Source organism: Polypterus senegalus, chromosome 3 (genome assembly GCF_016835505.1).
Source record: "Polypterus senegalus isolate Bchr_013 chromosome 3, ASM1683550v1, whole genome shotgun sequence".
Lineage (NCBI taxonomy): Eukaryota > Metazoa > Chordata > Cladistia > Polypteriformes > Polypteridae > Polypterus > Polypterus senegalus.
In genome coordinates, this window is record NC_053156.1 from 233,305,490 (window position 1) to 233,318,350 (window position 12,861).

Below are 12,861 nucleotides of genomic sequence, written 5' to 3' on the forward strand. Positions count from 1 at the left end.
GAGGAGAGTCCATAGCAGACAGGTAGAGATTGGTGGGTCACAATCACAAAGCGCATGGTAAAGTGTGCACACCATCCTGGGGCTTCAACCCCAGAATTAGAAGTGTCAAACTGTTTTCAGATTCTTGCAGAGCTGGATGGTGTTTCTGATGATTCTGAGTTGGTAGGCAGGGACAAAGAGCCCCAACAGGCCACCTCAAATCTAGCTGTCTGAAAGAGAGAGGTAGTGATAGTTGGGGACTCAATCATTAGGGGAATTGAACCACAGGTTTGTTCCAGAGTCAGAAAGTCTTGCCTGGTTTGTTGCCTTCTGGGTACACAAGTGAATGACCTCCCTGGAAGGATGGACAGGCTCTTGGCCATGGCAGGGGTGAATCCAGTTGTCATTGTACATGTTGGAACAAATGACATACATAAGGGTAGTCTGTCAGTTCTGCAATCCAAATTCAGAGTTAGGTGCCAGGCTGAGGAGCAGAACTGACAAGGTAGTCTTCTCTGAAGTTCTACATGTGCCATGCGCCAGTCCAGGTAAGATTGAGGAGATTAGAAAGCTTAACAGCCCAAATCTTGGTGCAGGGTAGAAAGGTATAGGTTTAAGGAGTATTGGGGCTCTTTTTGGAACAGGTGGGACCTATTCCGCCATGACGGGTTACACCTGAACCAGAGAGGCACCAATGTATTGGGGAGGCATATAAATAGGTTAGTTGAGGATTGTTTAAACTAGGGAATGTAGGAGCAGGGAGTTTAAGACAGGCCAGGTTTACAACTATACATGGAGGAGCAAACAACAGTGTAGAAATAAAAATGCATAGTAATGTAAATTCTAACCCAATGCTTAAATGTAGAAGGAGTAACACATTAAAAATAGCTTGCCTTAATGCTAGAAGTATCAATAAAAAGGCAAGTGAGTTGGAGTTGGTATATAACAGAATACAATTATGATTATATAACAATAATGGAAACCTGACTAAATAACAAAGATGGGTATGAGTATAACATAGAGAGATACACATTTTCTGGAAGGACAGACAGAATCAGAAAACAGGTGGGGTTGCTGTTTATGTCAAACAGAATTTAAATGCAAGTCCTCTTCAGTTGATGATGAGCCCCATCTTAGTGAGGACATGTCACCTCACCTGGAAAGCATTAGGGCAAGAGGCTTTATTTTAGGAGAGTGTTATAGACCACCCAATGCAGACAGTAATTTTAACACACATCTTTTCAGTAATATTAAAAAGGCAAGTTTACAGGGAGATATTATACTCGTGAGGAACTTTATCTATCCAAATATTAGCTGAGATAACCTTGCAAATGGCGGAGCACAAGAGCAGGAGTTTTTAGAAGTAACCAGTGACTGTTCTTTAACTCAGTATGTTAAAGCACCAACGTGGGGTGAAGCCTGTCTGAATTTAGTATTTTGTAATAATCAGGGTAGAATTGAGGGTGTAGATGTTATTGAACCTCTAAGGTCAAGTGACCATAATATAATTCAGGTCTCAGCGTTTTGTAAGAGTGTGGATGTAAAGACTAAAATTATTAAGTTTAACTTTGGTAGGGCAAATTTTGAGCAGATGCGCCAAAGTCTAAGGAGGATAGACTGGGATAACCTTTTAACTATGGAGACAGTTGAGGAACAGTGGAACAGGTTTAAAAATGTTTTACATGTAATGTAGGACAGGTATATACCTTAATTTCGGATTAATAGGAAATTATTAATACATTGGGTTAATACAGTATAGAGTTAAAAAGAGGCTACAAAGGAAAAAAACAACATATAAGACTAATAACTCAAAGTGAATCATTGGGCATATGAAAACATGAGGACAACCATTAAGAGGGATATTAGGAAAGCTAAAAGACAGCTGAAGAGGAATATAGCAGATAAGGTAAAAGATGACTTGAGGAGATTCTTTCAATACTGTATTTTAGTAGTAAAAGAACAGACAAGGAGGAGGTGAAGTGCATCAGGAATAGTAAAGGGGAATTAAAAGATACAGACGGTGAAATAGCAGATGCTCTAAACTTGCATTTTTTTGAGGTCTTCACAAGTTAGGAAATGGATAACCTGCCAGCAGTAAATGGGACTACTAAGGAGGCTCTAAGTAATTTAGAAATTGTAGAGGGAGAAGTACTGCTCAGATTGAATAGACTGACATAAAACAAACCACCAGGACCAGATAATATTTACCCTTGAGTTCTTAAAGAGGCTAGCAAGTACATATATAAACCCTTGACACATATTTTTAGGAACTCCCTGTGATTCTGAAGGACTGGAAAATGGAAAATAATATCCCGTTATACATTATAAACAAAACTAAAATACAAAAATTTAAATCAGACAGAGCAATTGTAATCAAAGAGAAAAAGCAGTCTTAAACAAATGAGTTTTAAGTTTAGAATTTGAAAAGTGAGAATGATTCAATATTTCTAAGCTCAGATGGTAGTGAGTTCCAGAGCTGGAGAGCAGAGCAACTGAATGCTCTGCTCCCCATGGTGGTAAGACAGGCAAGGGCTGACAGTCAAGTGGATGGAGGAAGAGGCTCTAAGGGTGCGGGAAGGAATGGCAACATGGAGGAGGTCAGACAGATATTGAGGGGCAAGGTTGTAGATAGCCTTAAAAGTTAACAGAAGAATTTTCAGTTGAATGCGGAACTTAACTGGAAGCCAGTGAAGCTGCTGCAAGACAGTAGTGATATGGTGACTAGAGGGGGTTCTAGTAATGATGTCGGCAGCTGAATTCTGGACCAGTTGAAGCTTATAAAGAGATTTGCAAGAAAGTCCAAAGAAAAGGGAAGTGCAATAATCCAGATGAGAAGTGACAAGGCTATGAACAAGGATAGCAGTGGTGTGGGGAGTGAAGGAGGGGTGAATACAATTAATGTTAAGCAAGTAGAAATATGAAGATGCTATAAAGTCAAATCATTGCGGGAAAGCAGCAGGCCCTGATGGCTACCCTGCAGAATTTTATAAGAAACTAGCAAAATACCCGCGCTTCGCAGCGGCGAAGTACTGTCTTAAAATTTTAATTAAGAAGAAAAGTAATCCTTTTTAAACTGAGGGAAAATATACCAATAATTATTTGTTAAGGATCTCTTTGTATGCCACGTTGTCAGTTCGGCCCTCAGGTTGTAATATGACCAAGCTGTGTGCTGAGTTTACTCTTGAGCATGCAACGTACAGTTGGCCATGTGAAAAGCAATCTTGCCACAAATCTCACAGCTTGGATTGCTGCTGTCATAATCAGTTTGTGTTTCATGGTTTGTTTCAATTACGACAGTATTTGCAGGACTTTTTGTGTTCAAGTGACATTCGGCATCTGTTAAGTGTTGTAAACATCCATCCATCCATCCATTGTCTAACCCGCTGAATCCGAATACAGGGTCACGGGGGTCTGCTGGAGCCAATCCCAGCCAACACAGGGCACAAGGCAGGAACCAATCCTGGGCAGGGTGCCAACCCACCGCAGGACACACACAAACACACCCACACACCAAGCACACACTAGGGCCAATTCAGAATCGCCAAATACAACTGGTTTCATTGATAACTTTGCATCCAGCTTTTGAGAGCTTAAGCATTCATAAACATCAAAATGTCAACTACTGAAATCGTCACCTGCGAATCTAAGATGTTTTAGAGACATTGGCAGTTGTCCAAAGGTGTAGAATATTTGGCCATTTCGGTACACTTGAAAGCGACAACCGAACAATTCAGCGGCAGCCATCAACTCACATGCAGAACCATAGGTGAAGGGCTTAAGCATTTCACTCTTATAGTGCTCCTGTGTAGTATAATTGTCTCCGGTGCCGTCATCAGTCCACACCTTGAACCTGTCCCAGTCATTCAATACATAAGACAAAATGTTCCTCTGGATATCAAGAGTGAGCCTGATATGGCCGTGCAATATGTAATAAAGAGAATGGAAAAGGCTGGTGCCATCTCCGGGCATGGAAACCACTCGGTAAATGTAAAGTAAGTCTAAAATACCTACACAATAACTATAATCGTAATAAACTAACAATAAAACAGCGGAGAAGCCGTGGATTAAATAAAAAGGCTGTAGTTATCAGCAGGGAGACGTGAATCCCGTGGCGAAGCAAGGAAGGGAATGTAGAGACCAGAGCGACAGACGGCCTTATATAGGCAGGCAGCCAACAACGTGGGAGGCATTGGGATGAGGGACCCAACGCCGCCTCACACGGTGACCGAGCTGCAGGCTATGGATGTATATATGTACGTAAGTAGGATTCAGTTAGCGTTGGGAACCTGCGTACCAAATTTCTTGAAGATGGGCCCATAAGTAACAAAGACCGTTGGAAAGTTCAATATGAACGTGGCGTCATACCACTGAAATAAGTACGTACATTGGTTTCAGTTAGCGCAGGGAAGCCGCCGACCAAATTTCGTGAAGATGGGGCCATAAATAACGTTGTCGACCGTTATGACCATTACGCATAGAATTTCGAAATGAAACCTGCTATACTTTTGTAAGTAAGCTGTAAGGAAATTTCAGCCTTCTACCTACACGGTTTCAGTTAGCACAGGGAAGCTGCCTACCAAATTTCGTGAAGATGGGGTCAGCCTTCTACCTACACGGGAAGTTGGAGAATTAGTGACGTTGGAAAGTTCAATATGGCGGCCGACAGTGGCATCATACCACTGAAATAAGTACGTACATCGGGACCGTTACGTGTAGAATTTCGAAATGAAACCTGATTAACTTTTGTAACTAAGCTGTAAGGAATGAGCCTGCCAAATGTCAGCCTTCTACCTACACAGGAAGTTGGAGAATTAGTGATGAGTGAGTGAGTGAGTGAGTGAGTGAGTGAGTGAGTCAGTCAGTCAGTCAGTCAGTCAGTCAGTGAGGGTTTTTCTTTTTATTAGTATAGATTCTCCGCTCAGCTAGCTCCCCTCCTATTAGCAACATTTATAGAAGCTAGAGACAATCAAATTCTACCTCAAACTTTTTGCCTAAACAAAATAAGGACTTATTACAATGTACATCATACAGACCAATTTCACTTCTGAATTAATGATGTTAAGATACTCTCAAAAACCATAGCTAGAAGGATGGAGAAAGTGCTGCCTTTGGTAATATTACAAGATTAAACTGGATTTATCAAGGGTCGACACTTATCTTCCAATCTTTGACGCCACTTTAATGTAATATACTCAGAAAAAGCATTTGACACAATTGACTGGAAATACCTTTTCACTGCATTAGGGAAATTTGGGTTTGGCCCGAACATTTGTGGATGGATCAAACTACTGTATATCAATCCAGAAGCTTCAGTTTGTATTAACAACTTTTGTTCAGACTACTTTAAACTAGAACGTGGTACCAGACAAGGATGCCCTTGTCACCACTGCTATTTGCCATCGCCATTTAACCTGTCAAAATGCTGATCAAATAAAGAGGATTATCAGAGAAGGACTGGAACAGAAAACTTCTCTATATGCAGATGATATGGTACTGTATACAGTATATCAGACCCACAAAATTCTGTGCCTGCAGTCTTAACAGCACTTACAGAATTTAAAAAGATCTATGGTCTCAGAATTAATCTGAATAAAAGTGTACTCTTTCCAGTAAAATCTCAATTTATCATTGCAGATCAGTTTAAATACCTAGGGGTAAACATTACAAGTAAACACAAAGCTCTTTATCAACAAAATTTCACCGTCTTCATGGAAAAAATTAAGCAAGACTTGCATAGATGGTCAACCCTTCATCTCACTCTAGCTGGAAGAATTAACATTGTTAAGATGAATATTCTTCCTAAGCTTCTTTTTTTATTTTAAAACATTTCAATATACATCAATAAATCATTTTTTAAGCAAATAGATTCAACAATAACCTCATTCATGTGGAACTCAAAAAATCCACATATCCAAAGAGCGACCCTACAAAGACCCAAGACAGAAGGTGGCACGTCTCTACCCAACTTTCAGTTTTATAACTGGGAAGCAATCATACAAGCTATGAAAACCTGGACACAAATAGCTTAACATAAACAGGCCTGGTCCGCAATAGAAGTAAAATCCTGCAGTACTTCTTTATATTCCCTGCAAATGCAAGTTATCGGCAATATACTGATAACCCAATTGTGCTTCACTCACTCAGAATATAGAACCAATGTAGAAAGCGTTTTAAGATGAAGAAGCTTTTATCTGTGGCACCTCTGCAAGAGAACCACCTCTTTCAACCCTCGCAAACATATGCAGTTTTTAATATCTGGAAAAAATTTGGGATTAACTTGCTTAGAGATCTTTATAGAGACAACATCTTTGCATCCTATGAACAATTACATTCCAAATTTAACTTTCCAGCTACACATTTCTTTCACTATCTTCAAATTAAGAACCTTGTTAAACAGAACCTTCCCGATTTTCCTCATCTTGCACCCTCATCCATGCTGGAAAAAATATTGCTTAATTTTAAGGACTTAAACACCATCTCTGCAATATATAAAATTATTTTACAGTCCCTTCCTTTCAAAGATCCAAGAGGAAACTGGGAAAAAATCTCTTAATCAATATATCAGAAAAGGAGTGAAAAATAGCAATGCAGAGAATTCACTGGAGCTCCATATGCGCAAAGCATACAATTATTCAACTCAAAATTATATATCAAGCACATCTGTCTCACCTAAAACTCTACAAAATTTTTCCAGGGCAGGATTCAGCCTGCGAACACTGCAGTCAAGTCACAGCCTCACTGGGTCACATGTTTTGGACCTGCACCAAATTAATATCATTTTGGACCAAACTTTGTAATTACCTTTCAGACAGCCTTGGTGTCACAATCCCTCCTAACCCATGAACCCAAGAACACCTATGTTTGGTGTTCTTCCAGATGGGTTTACTGTGGAGAAGGACAAACAAACTGTGGTTGCATTCACTACACTTTTGGCACGCAGGTTTATTTTGCTAAACTGGAAGAATCCTAACTCTCCTCTTTCAAGCCAGTGGGAAACCGATGTGTTATACTATTTGAAATTGGAAAAAATCAAATACTCAGTTAGAGGATCTGCACAGAGTTTTTCATTTTCATAGAATAAGCACTTAAAGCACCGAGGAAGCAATTATCTCCACGTTTCTTTTTCTTCTCCATTCATCTCTATTGGCCTATCAAACTCATCAATTTAGGTATGTTTACAAGCCTTAAGTTCTACCCTGTTGGCCATGCTCTCTCTCTCAGGGGTGGGGGTTGACTTGTTTTCAATCCTATTTTTTGTAAAAATTGATCGATTTGTATGGAATGATTACAATAAAATGAATAAAAAGAAATATGCAGACCAGATGTGGGACTGAAAAGAGAAAGTACTGTCAAGAATGTCACCCAGACTCTTAACCTGTGGTGAAGGAGAGACAGAGCAATTATCAATAACAAAAGATAAATGATCAGTTTTGGATAATGTTGATTTTGTACCAATGATGAGAACCTCAGTTTTGTCACTATTTAATTTAAGAATTATTTTGAAGAAAACAAGGTTTTGATTTCTGCTATGTAATCAATAGCACAATGTGTGAAGTATAAGTCCAAGGAGGTTATGCTGAAGCTTTATAATGCACTGGTGAGGCCTCAAATGGAGTATTGTGTGCAGTTTTGGTACCCAGGCTACAAAAAGGATATTACAGCAATAGAAAGGGTCCAGAAAAGAGTGACCAGGCTCAAGGTTACAGGGGATGAATTATGAAGAAAGATTAAAAGAGGTTTTCAGTTTAAGCAAAAGAACATTAATAGGTGACATGATTGAAATGTTTAAATTATGAAGAGGATTAGTATAGCGGATTGAGACTGTTATTTTAAAGTGAGTTAATTAAGAACATGAGGACACAATTGGAAACTTATTAAAGGTAAATTTCGCATAATCATTAGGAAGTTGTTCTTTGCACATAGAACCATAGACAGTTGTAATAAACTACCAAGTAGCGTGGTAGACAGTAAGACTTTAGGGACTTTTAAAAGTAGATTGGATGTTTTTTTAGAAGAATTAAGGGGATAGGACTGGTGAGCTTTGTTGTGTCCTGAATGACCTGTTATTGTCTAGATTGTTCTGATGTTCTAATGGGAAAGCATCTTTAATATTCTGAGGAAGAGTCATATTTGTACCAAGGGGAAAATTTGGCTTTTTGCAGAAGCTTAGTAAATATACTTTAAAATTGTCAAATATAAACCTCCAAAAGGACTAAAAAGAAAAATAATTAAAAATAAAGAAAGCTTATGACAGAAAAGAGCAGTCAGAGTCACAGAGAAACATTATAAAGGTGTGTTGCTGTTTGTATAAAGGTTTCTTCACACACTTCTGCTAAATAATTTGTTGGTTGAAAGAAATTGTGTTAGTGTGTCAGACAGAGAATGTGCTACATTGTTCATAAACCCCACCAGGGTTTCTAAAGTGCATCCCATAAGTGATCCTATCTTTTTAAACAGCTTGTTGATTCTGTGGGCTACTCTTAGAGTGATGTTATCCACCCAGCAGTTGACAACATAGGAAATTGCACTGGCCCACACAGAGTTGTAAAATTTGTAAAAGATGTCACTACTCAGATTAGGGAAGCACAGCCTCTTAAGGAAAAAAAATCTAATCTGCCCTTTCTATAGTTCCTTAGTATTACTAGACCAGCCCAGCCTCTCATCGATCCCTAATTAGTGACTGGTCATATAGCCTGCTTTGGTGTATGATATTAATTCCAGACAATTTTTCCTTTGTTAGAATGGTAAAGAAGAACAAGCTTTACCTCAAGAATGCTTCTTATGAAAGTAAATTTCATTGCTGCAGCAGCAACAGATTAGGAGGAATATACAGGTATATGCTTTTGGCATTCAAGTTGCCTTAATAAAGACAAGAATGAATTGGCAACAGATTTTTATATAATTTCATTAACTGCTTCACCCAATAATAAGCCACTGAGGGGGTGTTTGCATTACTCATTAGTGCCACTTTCAACAAGTATATACAGTAATTATACAAGTTTTTCTCCCAGCTCAGGGCTTGCTAGACATGAATTAACCATGGCCTTCTTGACTCTCCTAAGTGGGCTATGGTCAAGAGTTGCAGTGAAAGACCTCAAATCTCAAGCTGTTGGTAAAGGCTACCTTCCAGTAGATACAATTGTCACCATATACATAACCTGCATTTAAAGACTCAGATGATCAGAAACAAATGTTATCTTGCATGTTCTTTACTGTCTGCAGCAGAATTACTACATTTTCATGTCTGAATGTTATTGCTTTTTTTCTTAAGTAGAGCTGTCGTTATCTTCTTCTGACATTACTCTGCAGTATCAGGATAAAAGCGTGTTTAACAGTTTTTATGTACTAATTCTTCTGTCATTTTATATACTGATTTCTAGCATTTTGTCTGACCCTTGCCATGATTTGGCCGGTCATTAACTGTTCCTTTGTGTTTTACCCTTTCTTGAACATCATTTCCTAAGTTTCAAAGACCAAAAAATTCAGTGGCTATATTTATTTTTGTTTATAAGTGTTTTTAACAATGTTGAAAACTAATTACATTCTCCTGCAGTGTCTACTTTTTATTGAAGGTTGCTATGCTGCTTCCTGCCAAGAAGATTAGAATTGCCAACTGTACAAAGGTCAGCTTGTGTATTCTGCCTCCCCCAATCACCTAAGATTTCAGATTTGTCTTAAAAAAAAACAAAAAAACTTTATGATAATTTTTTTTTTAGAATTTTCTAGTTATGAATTCTTCTTCTGTTCTTTGGCTTCGTTTAATTACTGCTTGATTTGTCTCTGATTACGAGTTTCCTTTTTTTGTAAATCCCTGCAATGTATCCTGACTTTCATGTCCTGACCTTTGTTAACTTATTTCACATCTTCAGAGTTTTGACCTTTGTTTTTTATTTTGACTTAGTGAGCTCTCCCAATTCCTTTTTCATTTAAAATTGCTCCTACCCATTGCAGGCAGTACTCCCTCTCATATTTATTTTGTTAATGTTTGGTGTTTGCAGCACTACTACTTGATGATGACACAGGGTGTACTTCAGTTAAACATTGCAGTGCTCTAGGTGCCATTGCTACTTGCTATGCACATGCCTATATAAATTAATGATGTCACAGTCACCACTCTAATATACAAGAATGTGCAAGCTGAACTTGTTTGTCTTATTTTATTGAAAGGATGAGGGTACACTGCAGTTTTTTTGTTCCTTTTACCTTAAAACTTCATTGTACCAGTGGGATTTAGGATTTCTTTTTTGATTTTACATGTTTCTGCCTTTGACCCTGATTCTGACTTTGTTAAGAGATCTCAGTTTAAATATTCTTTTTAGGTTTTCATGTACATTTACCTTTGCAGAATCTCATCTTGTCACTTAATAATTAGTGATCTAGCAACCAAAAATAAAAAGTCACTGCCTTTAATTACTTTCACTTGTATACCAGACACACAGAATTTATACATCAATCTGCCTCAACATTAATGCTACTGAAAGGTAAAGTGAATAACATTATTTATCTTGCTACAATGGCACCTGTTAAGGGTGAAGGGTGAATTTACCTGGTGAAGAGATGGCAACTGAATGCATTGTAGGAAAGGGGAAGCCAGCGAAGGCAATGTGATGCTCTGGTTAATGTCCTACAGGGAAAATCTGGGTCCTGGTATTTATGTGGATGTTACTTTGACATGTACCACCTACCTAAAGATTACTGCAGGCCACATACACCCCTTCATGGCAAAGGTATTTCCTGAAGGAAGTGACTACTTTCATTGGGAACATGACAAAGAGTTCAAGGTGTAGATTTGGGTTCCAAATTCTCCAGATCTCAATCCAATGAAGCATCTGTCAGATGTGCTGGAAAAACAAGTTTCGATCCATGCTGGCCCAAACTTGCAACTTATAGGTGTCAGATACCACATGACACCTTCAGAGGGTTTGTGGAGTTCATGCCTCGATAGGTCATATTTTGCCAGCATAAGGGAGACCTACACAATATTAGCCAAGTGGTTTTAATGTTCTGGCTGATCGGTTTATGGAAAGTCTGTTTAAACTAAATATATGAAACATTACCTTTTTTCAGACTTGGAGTGTGGACTAAAGTACGCTGGAAATTATGCCATATGTTAAGGAATTACCAGTGTATGTTAGACCATATATGAACTGTTTTGTATCCTTTACCACAGAATTTGTATCTTTTATATTCTACTGTAATGCAAAAACAGTAAAAAAAGAAAGAAACTTAAAAAGAAGACTTACTGGCAAGGATAATTTTCTGGAGTTCTGGAATGTTTATGAGGACTTTGTGCATTCCAAGCCTGACATGTCTTCCCATTCTCAGTCACTGCTATTGTCCCACGGTAGGCATTTCCTTCTCCTGTGATACAGCTCACTTCCGAAATAATTTCTGGAGGCTTGGAAGCTATAACGAAAGAGCATGAATCACTGTTGATAATATACTATTAATGCAAGCTTATAGGTCTCCATCATTCTTGTTTGATCTCTTCCCCTACTTATTCCACCCTCCAAATGCCCTGGATGAGCTCTGCCAATCAAATCCCATTTAACTTTGCCAGCTCCTTGAGATCTGACATATACTAGACATTTTCAACTGGTTGGAAACAAACATTACAAGACCGAGGATGAAACCACATCTTAAAAATTACAGCAAAAAATATATAAACATATTTTCCTCAATAAAAAAAACTGTTACAAATAATCACCACCTATATCCTAATTGTCAACTATATCTAATTGAGCTCTTAATTTTTTTAGTGGCATCCTATTATTTGACATTATGAAACTGAAGAATTATTACAAATAGCAAAAAATGTAACTGTAACCAATCTGCAGATACTGTGTTATTAAATAGATCTGATGGAACCTTCATGTTAGTCAAAGTGATGTTATAATGTAGATATTCCAGAGGAAAACAAATGGTATATCATAACAAAAATTATTTTCAGACTATATCTGCTGAGCATCATAATTTTGGGCAACCACTCGGTTTTTGTCCAGGTTTATATTATTTTGTTCATATGTCTTTTACACTTCTTTTGAGGTAAGAAAAATAAATTCATCTTTTTGAAGGGCATTGTAATCTATAAGAGAACTGGCTGCATACTAAGACAACCAGTTCTACTATTTCCTTAATGGTCCAGTTACATTCAGAAACTGTCCATGGATATCACACAGATTTACTAAATGGGCATTTTCAAATTACAATCTGTCAAGGAAGATTAGTAAAAAACAAAAAAAATGAGGTTTGACTCATTTCTGCTACTTTACCTGGATTGGAGGTATGCACATTTCTTACTGGATGCATGTAGCATGGAAGAGCTGAACAATTTTCACATGCACAAACCTTAGCTATACTTTGCACCTTCCACCACTTTGTATTATAAAAATATGATGCAAAACATACATTATTTCATTTATAAAAGAGAAAGGATTGTGTTTTTGTCAATAATAAAGCAGGTTAGTGGAAGGATTACCAGAAAAATTGGTGCCAGCACAAATGCTTTTCATATCTGCTCATGTTGAAGGAACCATCACAATAAATGACTAAAAAAAAAACTAAATCATGAAAAGAGTTACCACTTACTGCATCGAGGGAGAGCACATAGCTCCCAGCGTTTGTTAGGGTTTGTTGTGAAGCACCATGGTCGAGGCTCTCCATCTGGATTTCGGCAATAGTTCTCTTCCAGGTATTTGTCTGGTAAACTAGTGATTATAGCAATGATAAAGTTGATTTAAACAAAGTGAATTTAAATAATGTAAATAAAGAGATCTGTTTGATTGACAAACCACACACTTAGAATATGGCCAATTCTGAATGCAATGGAAGCCGGGCAAATGCTAAAATTTTCAGTTCTACAATGTCAGAGGGGGATAGCTT

General features: G+C 37.9%; 1 protein-coding gene across 1 annotated transcript in view; it reads right to left on the reverse strand.

The window, feature by feature from the left end:
- The window catches only part of plg (plasminogen), a 62,900-nt gene that overhangs the window by 36,713 nt on the left and 13,326 nt on the right, over positions 1-12,861 (reverse strand). The window contains exons 7-8 of the mRNA XM_039748760.1: positions 12,568-12,686; positions 11,223-11,385 (exon numbers count right to left, since the gene is read on the reverse strand). Coding sequence (XP_039604694.1) covers positions 11,223-11,385; positions 12,568-12,686 — 282 coding nt within the window. The remainder of the gene's footprint in view (positions 1-11,222; positions 11,386-12,567; positions 12,687-12,861) is intronic.